This window comes from Dama dama, chromosome 9 (assembly GCF_033118175.1).
Source record: "Dama dama isolate Ldn47 chromosome 9, ASM3311817v1, whole genome shotgun sequence".
Lineage (NCBI taxonomy): Eukaryota > Metazoa > Chordata > Mammalia > Artiodactyla > Cervidae > Dama > Dama dama.
The window spans coordinates 47,029,327-47,054,827 of NC_083689.1; the positions used below are offsets into that span (position 1 = coordinate 47,029,327).

The following is a 25,501-nucleotide window of genomic DNA, read 5'->3' on the forward strand; positions in this document are numbered from 1 at the left end:
GGATGAACTGGTTGGATCTCCCTGCAGTCCAAGGGACTCTCAAGAGTCTTCTCCAATACCACAGTTCAAAAGCATCAATTCTTTGGCGCTCAGCTTTCTTTATAGTCCAACTCTCACATCTATACATGACCACTGGAAAAACCACAGCCTTGACTAGATGACAGACTATGGGGTCGCAAAGAGGCAGACATTACAGAGTGACTAACTTTCTTTCTAAACCTTTTAAGTTTAGTTTCCATCTCTTTATTTTTGCTTTTGTTTTTATTACTCTAAGAGGGGGAGCCAAAAGAGCTACTGCTGCAATTTATGTCAAAGAGTGTTATGCCTATGTTTTCCTCTAGGGGTTTTATAGTATCCAGTCTTACATTTAGGTCTTTAATCCATTTTGAATTTATTTTGTATATGATGTTAGAGAAAGTTCTAATTTCATTCTTTTAAATTTAGCTGTCAGGTCTTTGCATCACCAGTTAGTGAAGAGACTATCTTTTCTCCATTGTATATCCTTGCCTCATATATATATATATATGCATATATATATATATATATATATATATATATATATATATATGCATCCATGCTAAGTCACTTCAGTCACATCTGACTCCTTGCAACCTATGAACTGTATCCCACCAGGCTCCTCTGCCCATGGGGTTCTCCAGGCAAGAATAGTGTAGTGAGTTGTCATGCCTTCCTCCAGTGGATCTTCCTGACCCAGGGACTGAACCTGTCTCTTTAAGTCTCTTGCATTGGCAGGCAGGTTTACCACTAGAGCCACCTGGGAAGCATAATATATTTTATTTTTTAGTCTCACTACATGGCACCCAGGATCTTAGTTCCCCAACCAGGGACTGAATCCATACCCTCTGCAGTGGAATTGCAGAGTCTTAACCACTGGACTGCCAAGGAAGTCTGTTTGCTTCATAGATTCATTGACAGTAAGCACATGGGTTTCTCTCTGGTCTTTCTAGCCTGTTCTATTGCTCCATGTCCTTTTGTGTTAGTACTACATTGTTTTGATGACTGTATTCTATAGTAGTGTGTAAAGTTATGAGTGTGTTCTGACGTCTACTGTTCTTTTTTCTCAAGATTGTTTTGGCTATTCAGGACTGTGTTTCCATATAAATTTTAAAATTTTTTGTTCTGGATCTATGAAAAATGCAATTGGTTATTTGATAAGAGATTGCACTGAATCTGTAGGCTGCCTTGGGTAGTATGGACGTTTTAACTGTTGATTTTTCCAGTCCAAGAACATGCTGTGTTTTTGCATATGTTTCTGTGTTCATTTTCTTTTATCAGGATCTCATTGTTTTTGGCCTACAGGTCTTTGCTTCCTTAGGTAGGTTTATTCCTAGGTATTTTGTCTTTGGTGCAGTGGTAAATGGGATTGTTTCCTTCATTTCTGATATTTCATTGTTACAGAAATGCAACAGCTTTCTGTATATTAATTTTGTATCCTGCAAATTCATTCATGAGCTCTAATAGTTTTCTGGTAATGTATGTATAGTGCTTGTTATCTGCAAATAGTGACAGTTTTACTTCCTCTTTTCCAGTATGGATCCCTTTCATTTCTTCTTCTCTGATTGCTGTGGCTAGGACTTCCAAAACCTTGTTGAATAAGAGTGGGCAAGAGTGGGAATCCTTGTCTTATTCCTCATCTTAGAGGAAATGCTCTCAGCTTCTCACCACTGAGTATGGTATGAGCTCTGGACTTGTCATATATGGCCTTTATTATGTCAAGGAATGTTGGTAACTCCAGCTTCTGAAGTACATGTAGATCTGTTTCTGTTTTCTCTCTTGCTTTGTAATCTGTGCCTTGCTGTAGGACACTGTGATGATGCTGGAAGCTTGTACTGCTGTTTTCCTCCAGAGGGTAGGTCACATGTTCCATTGGCAAGAGACGGTCATAGCAGCTCACTGTGACCCTGAATGGCTGCACGCCCTGGGAGTGGGGCATAGCCATCTCGGGGCCCCTTCTAATGAGCCCACCAGCTTGTTGCCCAGCCTTTACTCCTGGCATGCCCACACCCTGTGGGTGCCCCAGGCTGACACCATCTGTCCTCCTGTCCTGAGGCGCCTCCTTGAACTGTAGTGGCCCCAGGACAGGCTGCTCTGGGGGCTACAGTGGGAGGCCTGGTCCCCCGCCCCATGGACCCCTCACTTGGGGTCCGCCTGCAGTGTGGCAGGTCTCAGGAGGTGACGTAGAGCCCAAGGGCTGGAGCTTAGGGGCTCAGAGTCTCTGCAGCCAGCCTGGTCCTGGGTCCAGGTCATCCCCAAGAGTCCTCACTGGATAGGAGGGGCCAGGGTGGGTTGTGGAAGCAGGACACCCCCCTGGGCAGAGCCAGCAGGGCCACTCTGGGTTGCATCCCTGGGTCCAGGGAGCCGACAAGATTCCCGGTTCGGGGTGGGGGGGGCTCCCGACACTTTTGGCTGCTCCAGAAGGAGCCCAGGGCAAGCCCCGTGTGATCTGGATGTGCTGAAGGTGAGAAGTCTGGCTCCACCAGGACCCCACTGCACCGGAAGCAGCACATGTCTCAGGGCTTATACGTTTCTTTCCTTTATTTAAAAAAAAAAAAACATTTGGGGTATGGTGTGCAGACACACCTTCCATGGCTTCGGGGAGGACACAGGCTCCAGATGGAAGCATGGGGGTGGGGTGGGGGCTGCACCCTCCAGCACCTTGGGCAGAATACTTGCTGGGGGCTGGGAGTGGGGCTACAGGGTGGGCAGGCGGGCCAGCAGGGACATGGCCACCATGGCTGGCCCGCAACATTGCCCCTCCCAGGCAGACCCAGTCTGCCGCCTGCGTCCACAGCTGCAGGGGCGGGGAGGGGCATCCAGGGAGGCTGGACACAGACGGTCCTTTACTGGGCCCAGGGGCAGGGCCTGGGCCTGGCAGGAAGCCGGCCTGCAGGACCTTGGGAGGGCTTGAGCCCTCATCCTCGGGCAGGTTGGGGGCCCTGAGCCTCCCCAGTGAACAGAGCAGAGGCACACAAGCCCCCCATGCCAACCAGGGCCCCGCACGCGCTCTCCTACCAGAGAAACGGGAATTCAGGACGCACTGCCATGTGCAGCTGAAACAAACAGGAGGCAACACCCTACACCAACCCTGAGTGGGGCTGCAGGGGTGGTGGGCGGGCAGACCCTCTGCTCAGGGCGGGGTTAGGCCGGCCCTGCCCCCCAAGTCCTGAGGGATTGTCTCTGCCGCCCCGACCACCCCTCCATCACCTTGGAATAGGCAGCCAGCTCACCGCACGCAGAGAGGAGCCCTCCTGGCCCTGTGAGGGGCAGCGGCGTGGGCGGCAGGCACAGCAGTGGGGCCAGGTGGCCTGGGGCTGGGGGCGCTGGGCCAGTGGCTTAGGTGTAGAAGATGACTTCTGGAATCTGGCCATCCTCCACCGACGTGCCATTGTTGTTCCCGGCCGCATAGCAGAAGGTAAAGCAGGTCTTGGCCCCCGTCGTGGGTGACTCGTGGGTCACCTTGCGCAGGCCCTTGGTGCCATAGTGGGAGTCTGGGCCCTGTGGGGAGGACCCGGCGGGTCAGCAAGGGTGTGCTGCATGAGATCACAGCTCAGGGCCTGCCCCGTGTCCTCCAAAGGAGGACACAAGGTGGTGCCCTCCGAGCCTCACATCCTCAAAGGTGGGCAGTAACTGGGAGGCGAGGTCCTGGGTGAGGCTCAGACACCCTGAGTCTGGGCTGGGGGTCAGGTTCAGGGCTGGAGTCCTGGGTAGGTTTCTGGGGTCAAGGGTGGGGTCAGGCGCACCTTGAGCGTGGCGCAGGCCGTGTAGTTGACATTGGGCAGCACCTCCACTGGCTCCTTGAACATGACTCTGAAGGTGCTGGCAGAGCCGTCACAGCTGAAGCCCGTGTCGTTCTGGCCCAGGACCGTGTTACTGTCCGTGTGGATGATCTAAGAACCAGAGCCGGGCACAGCTCACCCCAGCGCCCCCAACCTGGTGCCCACCCACGGGATCCCACGGAGCCTGGACCCGAGGGCTGAGCTAACCCGAAAGGAGGCGGCCAATGGTGGGGGTAGAGAGGCATGGTCCTGGGTCCCCGCCTTGGCTAGGGGAGAGGGGTGGGATGTGAAGAAGGGGAGAGAGGAGGAAGGGGTGATCTGGAGGGGCAGGGCCCAGAGGTGGGGGCAGGACCTGGATGTTCACTTGGTAATCTGTGGGCCCATGGATAGAGCCGTAGAGCCCGAAGCCGACCACGAAGATGCGTTTGTTGACCGAGAACCTGAGGGGATGGGAGGAAGGAGATGCTGAGTGACCTCGACCAACCAGGCCCCGCCCCTCCCCACGGGGAGGCCCCAACCAGGCCCCGCCCCCGCGACCTGCCCCGCCCACCTGATGCGGTCGCTAGTGCCGCTGTAACCCCAGCGGCTCTCCACCTGCTGGAAGCGGTTGATGCTGCATTCCTTCCCACGGAGACAGCAGCGCGGCCGGTCGATGAAGTCCACGCGCGGCTTGGGGTTGACGGTGAAGTGCAGGAAGAGGCTGACGACCTCACGGTCCACCAGGATCCCCGACTGCGCGGGCCCTGTGGGCACAAGAGCGAGATGGGAAGGACGGGGCAAACCGTGAGCGCACAAAGACACCAGAAGGCAAGGCATAAGACCCAGTCTCTCTTTTCTGGAAAATGTCGTGGGTCCAAGCAGCTGCCGGGCTAGGGGCGGCGGGGGGGGTGTTAGTGAGGGGGAAATGGCCCTTCCAAGAGCGTTTGGGGAACAGTCCCAGGTTGACATGGGGCCAATGCTCCAATTTGCTGGCTAACTGGGCAAAATCCCTTTCAGCTCCTCAGGTCTCCTGACCTCCTCAGGGACCACCTAGGGGAACACCACGGTCCACAGAGCTCATGCCCCCTGCCTATCCGCCCCAGGCACCTACAGATGCTGGGGTGCTGGCCCCAAGACAGCCTGGAGCTGGAAAAGTGTGGATGTGGGAGCCTAGATGCAGCAACCCAAGAGCCCAGAGGAGCTTCTGGTGGGGAAGACCAGGGTGCTGGGGTCTCCTGGGCCACAGTGGGTGGGAGGATTACACCCGCCCCTGCCCACCACCTGTGGCAAGACGAGGTGTCTGCAACAGGCCTAGACCACTGCCCTCCTTTACAGGAATCACTCATTCACCAGCTTTGAGCTCGTTTCTGGGGCAGGTCAGCCATGGCCTGGCTCACAGACCCGGTAGCCCCATTTGCGCAGATTGCAGCAACAGGGGAGAGATGTCCGTGGAGCACATAAGATACAAAACTGAACACAGACAAGAATCACTCTTTAAATCTCTGCACAGAAAACAGAAAGAAAAACACCTCTGACCTCAGTCCTGACACACTCAGCTAGGGTAGTCTTTGGGGGACTTTTTCCCAACCTTCTACTTTCCTATATTTTCAAGGGGAATAGAACAGGCAGGAAAATTCTCCAAAACACAGTTGAGTGACAAAGAGCCAAAGCCCCACAGGTCCCGCCCATAGTAGAAGGACAAGGCCCAGGTCTGGCACACACCCCCAGGAGCTTGCATGTGGGGGGTGGGTGCTCCAGCCCAGGGACCCTCATGGGAGGAGGGGCGAGGGGGCCAAGGAAGGCTGGAGGGTGGTGCTTCCAGGAGACCTGAGACCCTGGGGGGCTTTGGCAACCAAGTGGGCTGAGGGACCAGGAGGAGAGCTGTTTCAGTGTGACAAGCAGGGCTGGAGAAAGAGGGATTCCTGCAAGGCTCACATAGGTGTCTTAGGTTGGGACAGCTCAGGGCTCTCACCTGGAGGTCCCAGCTCCCCAGGGAACACTGGGCAATGTTTGTGACATCCGTGATCATCAAGATAGGGGTGGGACTTCCCTAGCAGACCAGTGGTTAAGAACCTACCATGCAATGCAGGGGACTCTGGTTCAATCCCTGGTCAGGGAATTAAGTTACCACACGCCAAAGGGCAACCAAGTCTGAGCTCCACAACTAGAAAACCTATGTGCTGCAACTACTGACAGTCACATCACTGTGGTGCTGCCAGGGTCTGGTATGAGGAAGTGCTAAGTATTTGATGGATAAGTGAGCCCCAGAGTACTAGAGACAGCCTCTGAGGCTGTACCCAAGTTCTGCCGTGCCACCAGGGACTGCCAGATAAAACACAGGTCACCTGGTCAAGTCAAATTCAGATCATAGAGAGCTGACCCATAGAAGAAGTGTCTCCCCGCCGCTGCATGGCAGACACTCACACTGAAAAACGATCTGTTTGCTGTCGTTGTTAAATCTGGTGACCCTGAACCAGGGCGGGAACAGGAGCAGCATGGACCTGGGAGAGATAGGACGTGGTGCACCTGCTGTGGGCTACAGCTCCACCCAGAACCTCCCAGGCCAGGCTGGCTCCAGGACCAAGGTTGGCATCAGCCACGAAAATGACCCAAAGGGGAGACCCAGCCTCCCAGGGGGAGGGTGCCAAGTTGGCAGCTACTGCCACACGGCCCAAAGGATTGCAGGGTCCCCACGGGGCGGGGGGCAGGGCCAGGGCCAACCCCGCCTGGGTCTGAGTCCCAATCCGAGTCCTGCAGCACAGCCCCAGACACCTCTCAGCCCTTCACAGGCTCATGGAGGACCCGGACGCCACAGCCCATCCCCCAGACGTGAGCCCCCGTTGGGGGCCTGCAACACTCAAGACAACACGCGTGTGGACACCTGAGATGTGGAGACTCAGGATGGTTGGCCTCTGGGGGTCACTCCAACATCAGGTTCTCGAGCCCAGTCCAGGTTCTCACATGGACAGGGCCAGCGCCTGACCCACTGTGGCCCACCTTAGGGTCACATGACTCACACTTGGGGTCACACTCCTCCTTGGTGCCCCTGTTACCTGCAGCAAACTCCTCAATGGTCATCAGTGGGAAGCGGATGAGGGCCAGTGCCTTGCCCAAAACCTTCCGCTTGTTCTCGGGCGTCACCTGCAGCTGCTGCCGCTGACATTCAGCCTCGGACCAACGGACGACAGCTGTGAACAGGCGCACCTCACGGATGCCCAGCGTGTCCCGCTCCAGCACCGCCACCAGTGTGTCTGCGGGGAAGGGCTGTCAGTGGGCGCGGCCCCACCTTGGGGATGAGCTCTGATGGGCCCTGGGCGGCGACCAGTGTGCCTCACCTAGGTCGATGTCTGTGAAGCCCTCAGCTGTGATGGCGTCAGCCGTGTTCTTGTCAATGTTCTCCAGACATAGGCTGGCAAGCTGTGGTTCATCAAAAAGTCTTGCCTGCAGAGTGGGAGGGCAGTAAGAGAAGAGCAGGTCAACACCCAGCCACATGAACCCTGGCTCCACATGGGCATGGATTTCAAGTCCTGGTAGCCGAGCAGCAGCCCAGAGATCATCTTCTTCCAGGGTCCCAGAATCACAGTAACCACTGCCTGGGGGTAGGGGCGGTGGAAGGGCAGGCTTGAACCTCAAAAGTCAGGGTACTGAGAGGTTCAGGCTGGAGGTGGGCCCAGTCCTCCCCAGGTCAGGCAGGAGCCTTGGGGAGAGGGCCGAGGAGGACCCGCAGGACATGGCAGAACTGTGCCCCTGATATAAGAACTCACGCACAGGGTGGGGCCCAGGGACAGAGAAGATTCTGGTTCCTTTCTGCCCGGGAAGCTGTGGGGCAGCCCGAACCCACACCCCTATGCACTGTGCTCTGCCTGGGGCTGGGCTAGGAGGCCAGGACGCCCCATGTGGCTGCAGCCCTCAGGAAATGGTTGGGAACAGTCCCCACATAACAGCCCAGGCTCTAGCACTCGAGAGCAACTCAGCAGATGTGCCGGGGCCCAGATACCACGGCGGCGAGGGGTCACAGAGCCACAACTACACCTGGGTGCTGCCCCATCCCAGCCAGCCTCTCAGTGGTCCAGCCCCGCCACAGTCAGTGGGACCAGACAGCCTCAAACGTGCCCCTCTAAAAAACCTAGTAACGGAACACCTTTCTCCCCACACCTGAGCCCTGCACAAGGGCACCAAAACGTCCACAGAAGCACAAGAGTAACCAGGGAAACTCACCCACAGGGTGCAGGGTACAATGAGGGAGGAACTTATCCTTCCACAAGATTTAGCAGACACCTAAAACTCAGAAATGCACCAACCCGATCTCTCCTGCCCCGGCGTCGTCCTCACCCACCTGTATTGCTGCCCAGACTCAGCACCTGTGCCCCAGCGGGTCCCACGCCTTCCCCCCTGACATCCTCGCCCCCTGCATCCCAGCCCCGCACCTGCGTCAGCAGCATGAACGCGTTGTCAGCCCGCAGGTTCTTTTTCAGGAACTCCACGCAGTGGGCCTCAAGAGCAGGCACCGCATACTTCTTGGCGGTGTACAGCGTGGTCATGACCGTCTCGGGCCCAATCTGAACTTCGTCTGAGTAGAGAAACCTGGGGGTGGAGGCGGGCGTGAGGACAGCCTCCCTGCCCTCACCCTCCAGACCGGCCCAAGGAACCATCCAAAGCAGCACCAGTTGCCCTCTGACCTGTGGACTCAACCCCTCAAAGGCAGTTACCAGGGAAAAGAAACAGCTAAAGTACCCCCACGTTACCCACGGAACGTGTCCACACAGCAGGCTCCTCTGTGGGCAGCATGGGATGTGCCCGGCGCCATGACCCTCTGAACCACCCTCAGGCCCAGCCACAGCCAGCTCAAGCTCAACCACTGATGGGACCAGAAGTGCCAGCTGGCGGCCGTGGTGACCACCTGCCCTCAGGCCAACTCTCTGTGTGGCTCAGAAGTGGGGTCGATTACAAAACCACCGGGAGACAGTGAGAAAGCAGCCCTTGGCCGTCTGGTGGGAGCACCTCAGGGCAGCCCTGGGCGTGCAGGAGAAATGATGCGTGTTCACAGCAGCACAATACACAGGAAACCACCCGAGTGTCCGTCCACAGGCACACAGCGGGAGCAGAAGAGAGCAAGGGTGGAAGCCCAGCCCAACCGGGAACAGCCCGAAGAGCAAGTTCCTGGAAGGTGCCCCCCTCCTGGCACTCAGCACCCCCAGAATGCACTGGAAGCCTACACAGCAGCAGCAGGGATCTGGCGGGGTCAGGGACAGAGTGACCATCAGTGTCAGCAGTGCTGAGGGGGACCTTGTAATGGAACAGACCAGGACATGTGGGAGAAGACGGGTAAGCCCCTCACATACCAATGGAGGTAGTGTCCACCCTCTCAGGGGAACAGCTATGGCTGTCAAAACCCAGAGATGGAAAGAGAAACAGAAAAAATATATAGAGAGAGACAGAGAGAGATGGAGATGAGACAGAACAGCCTTTCACCCCATGTCTCACCAAGTTTAGACTAAAGGGAGGGTTTGGCTAACTGCAATCTGTCACTTTTTTTGTCTTTTTTTTAAAATAGACATTATTTTAATTTTTAAAAATTATGGTAATATGTACATTAAATTTACCATTTTGACCATCAGTAGCATTAGGTACATTCATATCATTGTGCCTTCATCCCCACTATCCATCTCCAGAACTTTCTCAACTTTCCAAACTAAAATTCTGTCCCTACGAAACACTGACTCCCTGTCCCCTCCACCAACCCCTGGCCCCACCATCCACTTCCTGTCTCTGGATCTGACTCCTCTAGGACCTCCTGTTAGTGGAATCAGACGGTACTTGTCCTTTTGCATCTGGCTTATTTCACTGAGCATCATGTCCTCAAGGTCCATCCATGTTGGAGCAAGTGTCAGAATCCTTTTGAAGGCTGAGTAATACTCCAGCATGTGGATGGATCACACCTTATTCATCCCTAAGTTCATGGACAGCTGGGGTGTTTCCACCTTCTGGCTGCTGTGAATCACACTGCTGTGAATGTGGGTGTGCAAATCTCTCTTCAAGTCCCTGCATTCCCTTCTTTTTGATCTGTACCCAGAGTAGGATTGCCTGAGCATGTGGTGACTCTATGTTTAGATTCTGAGGATCCTCCAGACTGTTTCCACAGTGGCTGCCCCATTTCACATTCCCCCAGAAGTGCATCAAGGCCCCCAGTTCTCCATGTCCTTGAGACAACTTGTTTGTTTAATATTGATAATAGCCATCCTGGTGGGTGTGAAGTGACAGCTCACTGTGATTTTACCACCTGGTTTGTAAATAAGTTTTTCTTGGCACTCAGCCCTGCCTACAGTTTACAGATTCCTTCAGGCCGCTTCTGCAGGATCAGCAGGCAGCAATGGAAGCAGCACCCCCTGCCCTCTCTTGCAGGCAGCCTGTGGCCCCTGGTTTGAAAAGTTGCCTAAAGACAGAGAAGTGAGATTACTCCACCAAGTGTTGTTTGTGATCAGCCCGCAGAATTCAGCGTGGTTAGAGGGAGCTAACAGGAACTGATTTACATCCGAGGGTAACTGTGGATACCAGAGGGGAGAAGATGACACAGTTGGGGCCGGGGGCTGGGAGTACACAACACAGATGAGACTGGATATGAACGGGACCGGCCAGTCAAGGCCTTGTCCATGGTGCTCAGAGTGGGGACAGGTTCACTCCATTTTCTTCCACTTTTTCTTTTCTCTTTCTCTCCCTCCCTCTCTCTTTCTGTGAATCAATGCCATTTTTATAATCAGAAGGGAAAAGAACTTCCCTGGCCATCCACTGGTTAGGATTCTGCATTTCCACTGCTGAGGACCCAGGTTTGACCCCTGGTCAGGGAACTACTAAGGTCCCCCATGTCCTGAGGCCAACAACAACAAAAAAGGCTAAAAAGTAAACTCCGTGTTTGAAAAGCTGTTTGACCGTGTAGGATAACCTTCAAGCTACACATCTAGTCCACGGAGCTTGCCGGCCTGGTGGTGCTGCCTCCACGGCTTCCTGCAGTCTGTGTGTAGCACCCCCACCCCAAATCACTAGATTTGTTTTAAAGTCCTTGAGAAAAAAAAATGAAACTCGGAAAGAAAAAATATAGGTCGAATTAAAAATTCTTACTTTAGGCTATTTCTTTAAAAACTCTTGAGTACAAGGAATGAAAACTGGGAGATTCACCAACATGTGGGTGAACCTGAAACCACAATGCTCAGTGATAGAAGCAGACACAGGACACACAGGGTGTGAGTCCACTGATGGGAAACGTCCAGAACAGGCTGATCCACAGACACACAGAGTGGGTTCCTGGTGGTCAGGGGCTGGGAAGGGTGCGGTTCTGGGGATGGACTGTTCTGGAATTAAGAGGCGGTGGCTGCATGCTCTGTGGAAAAACTAAATGCCACTAATAGTACACTGTACACTTTCAAGGGTGAGTTGAACAGTATGTGAAATACATTTTGACACAAAAAATGCAAAATATGAAAATGGGGGGGGGGATGTCCAGAGCCCACCCCTCACTGAATTGAGTTCTAGAAATCTCCAGGGGGTCGCTTCTGGGGCTCCAGAGGCAATGTCCCCAGGGCTCTATTTATTAACCACCAGGTGTGTCTGTCCCACCCCTGGGTGGGAAGGACCTGGAAGGTCTTACTTGAGTAGCGCCAGGAAAGCAGCCGGCTCCACATCGGGCAGCTCGATCTCGGTGGACGTGGTGGCCATTCCCCCGTTGAACATGGCATCAAAGACAGCGCTGCCCACAGCCAGCACGAACCTAGAGAATCAGAGAAGACCTGGTTACCCTCTGCGAGGCCCACCAGTCCCCAACTGCCTGAGCCTGGGGTCTCTTGGGGCCCTGGGATGTGGATAGCGAGCATCCCCGCAGCAGTAACACCCTGCCCAGAGCATCCTGCCCTAGATCCTTCCAGAAGGAAGTCCCTGAGGACTGAGAAGTTAGCTCCTGTGGATCAACAGTGACAGAGGGCACAGATGCAAAATCATCTCCCTGGGGCTGCATGGACGACAGCTTTCTGCCAGTTCCACATGCCACAGGCAGCTCAGGCACCCCCCAACTCATTCACTCCCCCATCTTTCATTCACTCACTCATCATTCACTCACTCGTTCACTCACTGATTCATTCAACCACTCGTTCCCTCATTCGCTCAACCACTTCACTCCCTCAATTCGCTCATTCATTTATTCACTTGTTCAACTATCACTCAGCCACTCATTTACCCCCTCACTCATTCATTCACTTACTCACTCCACTGCTCTACACACATCCCCCGGGGTCAGGCTGCCAAGGAAGGCCTGGAGGGAACATTAGAACCGTGCTGAGTCTGTGGGGAAGGGTGTCGAGGCCAAGGGAGCATTAGGATGTGAGTGGCCTTGGGGTCCTCCGGGTTCCACCAGTTGTGTACTCAGGGTCCCCAGGCCTGCCCCATGACAGCCTCCGGCAAAGAGGCCAGCCCCCTGCAAAGCCCTATTCTCTGGGTCTGCAAGCCACCATGCCTGCATCACACTTGCTCCCTGGGTCCTACCGTGACCCATGCAGAGATCCGAGCACCCACCCCCATGCAAAACCTCTGGACTCAGTAGTGACAGCCCACTCCCCAGCCTCTCTCTGCCCAGTGACCCTACCCACAGCTCCCAGCAAGCCCCACCCAGGCATCCCTCACTCCCTGGAAGGAGAAGCCCGTCCACCCCAGCTCCTACCCACTCCTCCATCATGAATATGTGCTCCCAGCTCTGCCAGGCTCTGGTCTGGCCCCCAGTCCTGCCCAGGGCTTAACAGCACCCCAAGGGTCAGGCCAGAGATGGGGGCCAGGTGAGAAGCTGAATATAGTGGATGAAAGGAGTGTCCCCAAAGTCACATCCCCTTGTAACGTCAGGATGGGACCTTGTCTGGAAACCTCGTCTGGAAACAGAGTCTTTGTGGATATCACTTGCTAAGCCCAGGTTACTCTCATCCAGGCTGGACCCTGACACAATGGCTTATAAGAAGACACCAAGGAGAGGTCACATGATGAGGGAGGCAAGAGACTGAGAAGAAGCATCCACAAGCCCAGGACGCCTGGGGCCCCAGAAGCTGGAGGAGCCTCTGAAGGGAGCACAGCCCAGCCACACCCCATCGTAGACTTCTGGATTCCAAGAGAGGATAACTGATGTGGTTTGCTCCACCATCTGGCCACCCCAGGATGCTCATGCCCTGTTCAGCTGCCAGCCCTGTCGTGTCCTTGGAGCCCCGCTCATTCACCGTGACATCCGGGTCCCCAGCCCCACACACAATCCATATATGCAATGCTTTCTTGTTCCTCCTTTCTTCTAGATTCAACAGAGCATCTTGATCTCCTATGGGGAAAACCTTCCCTGACGATTCATTGGCAGGACATAAGAGGCAGCCCAACCGGGCCTGGTGTGTCTGTGCAGGGCCCAGGATGGTGAGCTATACTTGTCCTCAGTGTTCCCGGTGGACAAGGTGACAAACTTCAGGCCTGGCAGAGCAACTGGGTCCAGGGAAGTCTGATCATCTCCCCCTGCAGCCCTGCCGACCAGGCCCCTCACTGGCCTCCTGCCAGGAGTCTCCTACCCCACTTCTCCATCCACCCTCAAAACCATGATGATGAACATGGCAAATCAAAACCACCATGAGGGGACTTCCCTGGCAGTCGTGGTTAAGGATCCCCCCTCCAATGCAGGGGATGCAGGTTTGATCCATCCCACATGGAGAAGCTCTATACAGTCAGCAAAAACAAGGCCAGGAGCTGACTGTGGCTCAGATCCTGAACTCCTTACTGGAAAATTCAGACTTAAATTGAAGAAAGTAGGAAAACCATAGACCATTCAGGTATAACCTAAATCAAATCCCTTATGATTATACAGTGGAAGTGACAAATAGATTCAAGGGATTAGATCTGATAGAGTGTCTAACGAACTATGGACAGAGGTTCATGACACCGTACAGGAGGTGGTGATCAAAACCATCCCCAAGAAGAAGAAATGCAAAAAGGCAAAAAATGGTTACCTGAGGAGGCCCTACAAATAGCTGAGAAAAGAAGAGAAGTGAAAGGCAAAGGAGAAGAGGAAAGATATATCCATCTGAATGCAGAGTTCCAAAGAATAGCAAGGAGACAAGAAAGCCTTCCTCAGTCAGTGATCAGTGCAAAGAAATAGAGGAAAACAACAGAATGGGAAAGACCAGAGATCTCCTCAAGAAAATCAGAGATACCAAGGGAACATTTCATGCAAAGACGGGCACAAAAAAGGACAGAAACAGTATGGAACTCACAGAAGCAGAAGATATTAAGACGAGGTGGCAAGAATACACAGAAGAACTATACAAAAAAAATCTTAGTGATCCAGATAACCACGATGGTGTGATCACTCACCTAGAGCCAGACATCCTGGAGTGTGAAGTCAAGTGGGCCTTAGGAAGCATCACTACGAACAAAGCTAGTGGAGGTGATGGAATTCCAGCTGAACTATTTCAAATCCTAAAAGAGGATGCTGTGAAAGTGTTGCACTCAATAGACCAGCAACTTTGGAAACCTCAACAGTGGCCACAGGACTGGAAAAGGTCAGTTTTCATTCCAATCTCAAAGAAAGGCAATGCCAAAGAATGTTTAAACTACTACACAATTGCACTCATCTCACAGGCTAGCAAAGTAATGCTCAAAATTCTCCAAGCAAGGCTTCAACACTATGTGAGTCAAGAACTTCCAGGCGTTCAAGCTGGTTTTAGAAAAGGCAGAGGAACCAGGGATCAAATTGCCAACATCTTTTGGATCATAGAAAAAGCAAGAGAACTACAGAAAAACATCTGCTTCATTGACTACACTAAAGCCTTTGACTGTGTGGATCATAACAAATTGTGGAAAATTCTTAAAGAGATGGGACTAGCAGACCACCATACCTGTCTCCTGAGAAATCTGTATGCAGGTCAAGAAGCAACACTTAGAACCAGACATGGAACAACCGACTGGTTCCAAATTGAAAGGAGTATGTCAAGGTTGTATATTGTCACCTTGCTTATTTAACTTATATGCAGAGTACATCATATAAAATGCCGGGCTAGATGAAGCACAAACTGGAATCAAGATTGCCAGAAGAAATAGCAATAACCTCAGATATGCAGATGACACCACCGTTATGGCAGAAAGTGAAGAGAAACTAAAAAAAGCCCCTTGATGAAGGTGAAAGAACACAGTGAAAAAGCTGGCTTTAAAACTCAACAGTCAAAAAACGAAGATCACAGCATCTATTCCCATCACTTTATGGCAAATAGATGGGGAAACAATACAAAGAGTGACAGATTTTATTTTTGGGGGCTCCAAAATCACTGCAGATGACGGTGACTACAGCCATGAAATTAAAAGATGCTTGCTCCTTGGAAGAAAATCTATGACAAACCTAGACAGCATATTAAAAAGCAGAGACATTAGTTTGCTGACAAAGGTCCATCTAGTCAAAGCTATGGTTTTTTCCAGCAGTCATGTATGAATGTGAGAGTTACACCATTAAGAAAGCTGAGCGCTTAAGAATTGATGCTTTTGAACTGTGGTGGTGGAGAAGACTCTTCAGAGTCCCTTGGACAGCAAGATCAAACCAGTCAATCCTAAAGGAAATCTGTTCTGAATATTCATTGGAAGGACTGATGCTGAAGCTGAAGCTCCAATACTTTGGCCACCTGATGTGAAGAAAGGACTCATTTGAAAAGATCCTGATTCTGGGAAAGGTTGAAGGCAGAAGGAGAAGGGGACAACATAGGATGACATGGTTGGATGTCATCAGTGACTCGACACACATGAGTTTGAGCAAGCTCCAGGAGTTGGTGATGGACAAGGAAGCCTGGTGTGTACAGTTCATGGGGTTGCAAAGAGTTGGACACGACTGAGCAACTGAACTGAACTGACAAGCCCCAGGGCAACTAAGCCCACGTGCCATAACTAGTGACCCCATGCACCATAACTAGAATTCCATGCAACACAAGGAAAAATCCCACATGAGGCAACGAAGATCCTGAGTGCTGCAACTAAGATCTGATGCAGCCAAATAAATTTAAAAAAAAAAAAAAAAACCCCACCACGAGCCACTCCAGTATTCTTGCCTGGGAAATTCCATGGACAGAGGAGCCTGGTGCATTACAGTCCATAGAGTCGCAAAGAGTCAGACACAAGCATGCACGCACTTACAGTGGTAAGAGTCAAAAGCCTCTGGAAGATCAAAATTAATGAGAAAGTATGATGGAAATGCAGCAAGAAAGCAAAAGTATCAGTTTAAAAAAAAGCCCACCATGAGACATGACCTTACCCCTTGGACCACCAGCTAAAATAAAAAACCTAGACAATGACGAGAGCTGCTAAGGATGTGGAGACAATGACGAGAGCTGCTGAGGATGTGGAGAAAACAGAGTCCTCATGCAGGGTGACAGGGGCAGGGGGCATGAGGTGTGTAGCTGCGGTGGACAGGCCAGTGGTTCACCAGGGGGCGAAACATGAAGTTCCTGTCTGACCCGGCAGTGCCACCCCCAGGTTATGTGCCTGAGAGAAGTGAACACACGCGTCCGCACGAAACCTGCACATGTGTATTCAGCATGTCATGATCCACGGACTCCTGAAGACGGAAGCGACCCAATGTCCATCAACAGATGACAGACGAGCAATGAGCATATCATCCATACTAAGTGGTCCGTCCACACAAGGAGTGTTAGTTACCTTACGAAGGAGATTTGGACTCATGTTACAACACGAACAGACGCTGAGAACGTGATTCTCAGTGAGAGAAGCCAGACACAGAAGAACACAGAGTTTGGTTCGACTCACAGGTCCCTAAAGGAGTCAGATCCACAGAGACAGGGAGAAGATGGTGGGGCCAGGGGCTGGGGAAGGTGGTGGGGAGTCAGTGCTTCACAGGGACAGCGTTCTGGTGGGGGAGGCTGCAAACAACATGAACATGCTTAGTACCACCAAGCTGTACACTTGAAAATGGTTAAAAGGGTGAATTTATGGTATATGTATTTTACAACTTAAAAATTAAAAAGAAAGAAAGAATGACATACTACCCTGAAGGGACAGGGAAGAAAGACCAGCTAAGCAGCTTTGGGAAACAGGTTAAAGGCCAAAAGAACTATATACAAATACTGTGCTTCATGCAGAGAAAGTATTTTTCACAGGAGAGGGAAAGCAGCTCTGTAACTACACATATTGTGCCACTAAGCAGACATGTGCAGAATGAGAGCCAGATTCTCAGAACTGGAGAAGAGAGTTACAGGTGAGGGGAAGGGAGGCTGGGATGAACTCTCCAAGGCTGAGCCAGAGTCAGAGGGACTCAAGTTGATCTCGTGGCTTTTAGGTGGGTGAATGGATGGACAGATGGACAGACTAGATGGACGGATGGAGACAGACACAGAAACAGAGGTTGTGTGTGTTGGTATATTTCCTCGCTCCATCTGCTAAGAAGGTCTCTAAACAACAACACCCCAGCAGCAGTGAGCACACCCAGCACCTGTATCTTGGTTTCTAAATACCATTTTCCACTAAAAGGAGAAATGGCTGATTCCTGGGCTGAGGGAGGGGAAGGATGAAATGAGCTTGGGGTGTCCTGTGGGGCCAAAAAATAAAGACATTCTCCCAATATGACAGGCCAATGTTAAAAGGAATTGAGCCAACTATAAGGACTTCCAATGGCCAAATCCGGGACAGTAATGCTCCTACTGGACAATGACCCACAGGATAAACAACTGTGAGTCAATGATGAAATAAATATATAACGGAGGAGGTGTGTGAGCAAGGGAGAAGGGACAGCTTTTCCCTCCAGAATCCCAGTTAATAAATGGGGAAGGAGTTACGGAAACAGGAAATCACCACATGGCAGATGCCAGAGTAAACAACTCTTTCCAGCTAGAACCACCATCCAGAGATACTCCACCAGCTGGCAGAGGAGGAGAGGAAAGGGGATGTCTGTACAGAGCACCCCTCAGGAGGGAAGGGTGATGACGAGGGGACAGCAGGGACATCCCAGTGGAGAAACCTGCCCCGTGGCCAAGGCTCACGTCACCAGAGATGGGACAGACGGACATCACAGGCTCCGAAGTTTTACATTAAACACACGAAGGGGGTGAAAGGAGAAAGATGAGGAAAGACATATCCTGCAGACAGAAAGCACCAGTGAGCTGGAAGGGTTGCCCCGATACCAGACAAGACAGATGTGAAGACAGGGAATGTTACTGGAAAATGGACGTTTCCTACGAACAGAGGCTCAGTATACAGGAATACGTAACAGCGCAAACAAACACACAACTGAGTCCCAAACCACACAGAGAGAAACTAAGCATAAAGAAGGCAGGAGAGACAATCCAACAGTTTCCACTGGAGGTTTCAACATCTCACTCTTCACAACTGACAAACAGCCAGACTGAACACCACCACCAACATACCTTTAGGAAACCCTCAGCCCAGGGGTTTCCCCAGTGATCCAGGGGTTAAGAATCCACCTTCCAGTGTAGGGGACTCAGCTTGGATCCCTGGTCAGGGAACTAGGATCCCACAGGCCATGGGGAAACTGAGCCCACATGTTACAACTACAGAGCCTGCACGCCACAACTAGAGATTCCGCATGCTGCAAACAAGACCTGACACAGTCAAATAAATAAAGATTTCTTAAACTCCCCAAACAAAACCCTCAGCCCGGTGATGGCAGAATGCATACTCAAGGAATATTCTCCAGGACAGACCAGGTAGAAAGTCAAACAAATACACTTACAGGCACTGAAAGAAGTCAAAGCTTGTTCTCCAAACAGAGGAATTAAATTATACACCAATAACATAAAGACCTCTGAGAAATCCCCAAATATTTGGAAATGAAACAACACTTCTAAGTAACCCATGGGTCAGGGAAGGAACACAAGGGGAATTAGAAAAGATCTTGACTGGAACAAAAATGCACACAGCACATCAGAGTGTAAGGAATGCAGCTAAAACACTGCTTGGGGTAAACATTATGTATGCATTAAATAAAGATCTAAAACCAGCAACCTAAGCTTCTGGGAATTCCCTGGCGGTCCAGTGGTTAGGACTTGGCACTTTCACTGCCGGGGTCCAGGTTCTATCCCTGGTCAGGGAACGAAGATCTCACAAGCACACATACAGTGACCAAAAATTAATAAAAAATAAAATCAGCAAGGTAATCTTCCATCTCAACAATCTAGAAAAGAAAGAGCAAATCAAGCCCAAAGAACAAAGAAGATAGTATAAGTGGGAGCAGGAATTAATGAAGCTGGGAATAGGAAAATAGAGATAAATCAATGAAACCAAAAGGTCACTCTTTGGGGGGGAAAAAAAAATTAAACCACAGCTAGAACTTTAGCTAGACTGATCAAGAAAAAAGACACAAGTTACCAAAATCAGGATTGAAAATGGAATATCACTATGACCCTATCGACCCTATCGGTAGTAAAAGAACTTTGAAACAACTTTATGTCAACAAACAAAGACAACTTAGAGGAAATGGATGACTTCCTGTAAAGACAAACTACCAACACTCACTGAAGACAGAAAAATCTAAACAAATAACAAGTGAACTAGTCACTGAAAATCTTCTGTCACTTCCTTGGTAGTACAGCGGATAAGAATCTGCCTGTCAGTGTAGGAGACACAGGTTCAATCTCTGATCTATAAAGATCCCACATGCCATGGAGCAACTAAAGACCATGGGCTGCAACTACTGAGCCCACGTGTCTAGAGCCTGTGCTCTGCAACGAGAAGCCACTGTAACGAGAGGCCCACACACCGCAACAAAGAACAGCCCCTGCTCACCACAACTAGAGAAAGCCCTCATGCAGCAACAAAGACCCAACACAACCAATTGAAAAAAAATATCTTTCTACAGGGAATTCCCTCGTGGTCCGGTGGCTAAGACTCTGAGCTTCCACTGTTAGGGGGCACAGGTTCGATCACTGGCTAGGGAACTAAGATCCCACAAGCCCCACAGTGCAGCCAAAAAAGAAAAAAGAAAATCTCCCCACAAGGAAAAGCCCATTCCCAGAAGAAATTAACACCAACCTTCTGCATATTCTTCTAGAAAGGAGAGGAGGAGGGAACATTTCCCACTCACCTATGAGGCCAAAAACATTACTGAGTCCTCGGGCATCATGGTGGGTGGGGAATGGGGAAGCCACTTTGGAAACCAGTTTGGCAGTTTCTTAAAATGTCACATGTAAATGTTACCTTGCAGTTCCAACATTTGACCCTCAGGTATTTACCCAAGAGAAAAGAAACAATACTTCCATATGCAGACTTCTGCACAAATGTTGACTGCTCATGGCAGTATTATTCCTTATAATGAAAAGCTAGAAATAACCCGTTTAACCTGTATGCCCATATAACCCATATGACTGGTGAACGGACAACGTGTGGTCCATCCATGCAATGGGATTCAGCAGTAAGATGAATTACTCTGGCAATAAAAAGAGATGAGCTGTCAATACAAGGATGTGGATGGATCTCACAAACAGGACACTGAATGAAAGACGCCAGACCAAAGCCTACACATTCTGTCATTCTAATTATGTGAGATTTCTACAAACGGCAAAACGAGAGGCTGTGTTCCACAACAAGAGAAACCACTGCAACTAGAGAGTAGCCCCCGCTCATTGCAACTAGAGAAAAGCCCACACAGCAACGAAGACCCAGGGCAGCCAAAAATAAATAGATATAAAGAAAGAAAAAGAAAAAGATTCCGTTTGGGAATTCCCTGGCAGTCCAGTGGTTAGGACTCTACGCTTTCACTGCTGAGGTCAAAGGTTCAATCACTGGTCAGGGAACTAAGATGCTTCGAGCCATGTCGTGTGACTAAGAAAACAAAAGACTTGGTTCCTCAGTTGTGAGGGCCACATTTCAAGTGCTCAGTAGCCATGTGTGACTAGTGGCTAGGACTGGAGAGGACAAATCTAGAACATTCCCATCATCACAGAAAAGTCTACTGGACAGCACTGGACCATAGAATCCTAGAAACAGCTATTAACACCAAAGAGGATTCAGAAAGAAATCATTCCAGTGGATAAAAATAAATGTGCAAGACCTACAGCTTCCCAGCAAGAACCAGCTAAGAAATATGTAATGGAGAAATTATTCACAACAGAGAAAAAACAACAAACAAACAACAAAAAAAACCACCTAGCAATAAATGTGCAAGACCTAAATGAAGGAACTATAAAACTGGGAATTCCCTGATGGTCCAGTAGTTAGGACTCCATACTCTCACTGTCGAGGGGGCCTGGGTTCAATCCCTAGAGGGGAAACTAAATCCCACAATCTGGCAGTGTGGCCAAAAAACACAACAAAACAAAACATAAAACTACAAAACTTCCCTAAGGAAACACAAAAGCACCCTGCATAAATGAAGAGACAATATGTGCCCATACTTTGTATTCTAAACTGTCAGCTCTCCCAACCTGGTATCTTTGCTAAGACAAACCCCTCCAGTCATTTCTTTAGCATTTGACAAACTGATTCTAAAGATTATAGGGAACCACTGAGCCAGGGACTGGTCAAATACAGCCCTTGGACCCAATTCAGCCCACCAGTTGTTTTTGAAAATAAAGTTTTATTGGCACACAGCCATGCACATTCACTTCTGTCTTGTTGTGTTCACACTGCTACAGCAGAATTAAGCAGCTGGGACACAGACCATGTGGCCTACTGAAACTACTTACTGTCTGGCTCTTTCCAAAAATTTGCTGGTACTGTGCTAGAAAGTAAATTCCATGGGGAGAGATGTCTTTTGTTAGCACCGTTTAAGAGACTGTTGGATTGAGTGAGGGATGGACAGGAGGAAGGGATGGGTAATTGATCCTGGAACAGCTAAATGTGTGAGACGAGCTGAAAAAGCCTTCACAAAAAGTCTTGAGCAAAACTGGGAAGAACAGCCACAGCAGTTGTCAAAATCCACCATAAAGCCACAGTCACCAAAAAACATGCTACTTAGCTAAGCACACACAGAGACTGCTGTACTTTGGGGACATCTCTGTGCTGCTAAATCTCCAGTGATATGTGAATAAAGGTATTTTAGATAGTAACGTGGGCCCACCAAATTGTACAGTGCTACCCTGAAGATGCTCAGTACCTCCTCAGAGAGAGCCTTGTGAGTACAGACACTGGACCAATGGATTTCCTGAGCACCTAGAGTGCCAGCATTTTCCTGGGCTTGGCAGGAGGGAGAGCAGCAAGACGCTGCTCACGGCAAGCCAAGGACAGCCATCACAGAAGTTAGAAGGAAAAAGAGCTATGAAAAAGTAGTAGAGTGGAGAGGGGGTGGGGGTGGGAGGCAGAGACTCTGAATGAGGCCTGAGCTTGTCCTGGCCAGAGTTGGCTCCTCTGCCATTACATATGCCAAAGGAAAGCCTCCTGCATCCCATGCACCAGGTCACCCTTCACCCAGAGTCCACGCCATTCTGAGCCCCAGCCCGAGATCACCACAAGCCTGGATCCTGGGAAATGGTGGGTACAGACCCCACAGCCTTTCTGGAAGTTAGCACGAGCCCTGCCCTCAGTCTGCTTTGTGGAGCAAGCTCAGGTCCGGTTCAGCAGTCACCAGCTCTGCACTAATGCTCTTCCCGCCCCAGGCCCTGTTTCTGGATCCCACGTGGCATTTATTTGTGTCCTTGGGCTCCTCCCAGGATCGTCTTGGGGACCCTACGGTGTCTTGGTCCTGAGGCATGCCCCACTGGGTTTATCTGGTTATTTTCTCCAAGTGGACTGGTTTCCTGGGACTCCTCTAACAAATTCCTGCAAATTGGGTGACTTGAGAGAATCTCATGTTCTGGAGGCTGCAGGTACAAGATCAGGGCCATGGTCCCTGCAAGGCTCTGCCCTTCTCAGCTCCTGGGGGCCCCAGGCAGACTGTGGCTTGTGGCCATGTCCCTCCAGTCTCTGCCTGGTCCCTCTTCTCCGTGTTTCTCACACAGACACTTGTTGGATTTAGTGCTGTTCAGATTATCCAGGATGATCTCTTCTTGAAACTCTTAATCACATCTGCCAAGACCCTTTTCCCAATAAGGAATAAGGTCCCGTTCATGGGTTCTGGGCACTGGGACTTGGACACAACTTGGGGGCCACCATCAACCCACGACACTGGGACTCAGGGCTGGGGCTGGAGCACACAGGGGGGAGGAGTCTTTCCTGCTGGGGGTGCAGACACCTCCAGGACCATCAACTTGACCACTTGGCTAAAGAGGCATCTGCTGGGTTTCCCCAAGATGGGGTTCCAATCTGCTCCTTACAAGCCAGTCCCTTAATGCAGCCCATCTGGGAGGGAGGCGGGGGTGAGGTCCAGCCTGGAGCTGGGAACGTGCTGTGAGGAATTCTCCCCACTCCTGTCTGGGCTCCAGCAGCAATGCTCTGGAGTGTTTCCCGGAGCACTGGGTTGGTCCCCACCAGCCTGTGAGGCCAGCCTGTATGGAGGATGAGCCCGGGCACTGTGATAAGGACCTGGTTAGCCCCAGGGTTGGTCACAGGGGCCACCCTCCCAGTGGCCCCAGGAAGGAAGTGTCTAATGGTTGGTCGCAGGTCATGAGGTGGAGGGAAACTGAGCCCCAGGAGACCCAGGGTCACTCATGCTCCTGATCGTGGCAGGTAACATTTCACAATGCAAATAAAATAACAACCCAAAGGCTGAAAAGAAAAGGAACTAGAACTTTCCACCAAGAGGATCCACAGAGCAGGAATATGAAACAAGAAAGGCATGAGCGAGGCTGGGGGCTCCTGGGTCAGAAGGCAACCAGCCCTCTAGGGAGGCTTCGCAGGGAAGGCGAGAAGGTTAGGGCAGGGACAAGCTCCAGGAGGTCCTGGGGACCCCCTCATGGGCATAGAACCTTCCTCGGACAGGAATCTAGTCCCAATTGCACATAAATAACCAAGAAAGGGCCAGAGAGAAGAATCTCGAAGACACAGGCCAAGTAAAAGCCACACATCACAATGGTGAAGACAACGTTCACAGCGGGTTGGGGACTCTCCAGGCAGAGTTGGCAGACTCTCCAGCCCCCTCCCGCAGCAGAACCCTCCCAGCATCCCCCAGCAAGCAGTGGGCAGGGTGGTCTCTGATACAGACCCGCCCCACCCAGGAGTCTGGAGGCTGCACCCCTGAGACTGGCAGAGGTGTGGGCCTGCACCAAGGAAAACCCCATTCAAGAGGAGACCTGGGATGTATGGAGTCAGGGAACGGGGGTTATGAGGGTCTGGGGTTCACGAGGTGGGAGTCTAGCGGGGCTCTGGGGGGTTCCCAGCCACAGAAGGAGGGGGCACTTGGGGGAGGAGGTCGCTGGGGCCCGATGGAGGAGGCGGAAGGAGATGGGGTCTCTGGACGTCCTCCGGCTGGCCAGGCTGGGGTCTGCAGGCCTGGAAAGCCTGGCAGAAGTTGGAGGGTCAGAAATGCAGCAAGTGAAAGAGGTCAGCGGACCTGGGAGATTTCGGCCATGGGTGCAGGGTCAGGAATCAGCCAGCCAGGACACTCCGATGAGGGTGGAGGGGCAGGGGTCGCAGGAGCGGACCATAGCTAGTATCTGGAAGTCCAGGCTGGACGGAGGCCTGGCAGGATCACGGGGCCTTAAGGGTGCTGGGGCCCCGGGGCGGTGAGGGAGGGCAGGTCCCCAGGACAGCAAGGGTTCCAGGAAGGGCGGGTGCTGGGTCCCCGGGGCTGGCGGTTTTCCTGGGGGAAGGCGGGGAGCGGGATCCCAGGAATGACTGAATCCTGGGGAGGGAGTAGGGGTAGGGGTCCGGTCCCGGGATGACCGGGTCCCGGGAAGCGGCGGCGTCTTGGGGGATGACGGAGTCCCGGGGGGCGGGCCTCGGTGCTAACCCGGTCCCGGGTCGGGCGGCGGTCGCGGACGGCGGCCCACCTGTGCGCCGGGATGCGCTGCGCGCCGAGGCCCTTGCCCACCAGGAAGTGCACGTCGCAGAGCACCTCGTTGTTGAAGAGAAAGGCGAAGCGCTCCTTCACCGTGGGCTTGGTGGCCTGCCAGTTGTAGACGGGCTCGCGGAGCAGCGCCGCCGCCCCCGGCTCCTCGGCCGCCCGCTCCCCGCCCGCCGCGGCCTGCGCGCCCGGCCCCGACACCGACACCGGCGGGGGCGGCCCGGGGACAGCGGGGGCCGAGGCGGCGGCGGCGGCGGCCGCGTTGCCGGGGGCCGGGGCGGCGTTGGCGCTGGCCCCGGGGCCGCCCCCCGCGCCCGGGCCGACCCCCGGCGGGCACGACGCGCGCCCGCCGCTCCCACCCGCCGCCATCTTGTCGGTGCGGCGCCCGGCGGGGCGGGCTGGGCGGGGGAGGAGCTGGAGGAGAGGGGAGGAGCGAGGAGATGGGGGACGGAGGGGAGAGGAGAGGAGGGGAGAGGGAGGGGGCGGGGCGGGGGCAAGCAGAGGCTGATGGCGACTTCGTACCTCAGACCCTGGGCCTAGACCCCAGAGCCCCGACCTCAGACATGGGACCCCCCACGTGCTAGATCTCGTACTTCAGACCTGGGACCCCGACCCCAGACTCTAAATCCTGTACCTCAGACCGCCAACCCCAGGTTCTAAATCTGTTACCTCAGACGCTGGACCCCCGGTTCTAGATCTGTTACCTCATATCCCCAACCCCGAGTTCTAGATCCTGTACCTCAGACCCCGGCCCCGGGTTATAGATCTGTTATCTCAGACACTGGACCTCCAGATTCCAGGTCAGTAACCTCAGATCCCAGAGCCGGGATTC

General features: G+C 52.3%; 1 protein-coding gene and 1 non-coding gene across 2 annotated transcripts; one reads left to right on the plus strand and one right to left on the minus strand.

The window, feature by feature from the left end:
- Positions 1-2,531: 2,531 nt before the first annotated feature.
- On the minus strand, positions 2,532-25,047 carry BTBD2 (BTB domain containing 2). The gene is made up of 9 exons (XM_061151286.1): positions 24,656-25,047; positions 11,419-11,538; positions 8,204-8,360; positions 7,112-7,217; positions 6,830-7,027; positions 4,348-4,540; positions 4,150-4,237; positions 3,762-3,908; positions 2,532-3,516 (listed from the first exon to the last, which is right to left on the minus strand). Exons 1-9 carry the CDS (start codon positions 25,036-25,038, stop codon positions 3,355-3,357), a joined length of 1,554 nt encoding a protein of 517 aa, XP_061007269.1. The 5' UTR covers positions 25,039-25,047; the 3' UTR covers positions 2,532-3,354.
- On the plus strand, positions 18,814-18,885 carry TRNAE-UUC (transfer RNA glutamic acid (anticodon UUC)). The gene has a single exon. It is a non-coding gene; the product is annotated as a tRNA-Glu (tRNA).
- Positions 25,048-25,501: the final 454 nt, after the last annotated feature.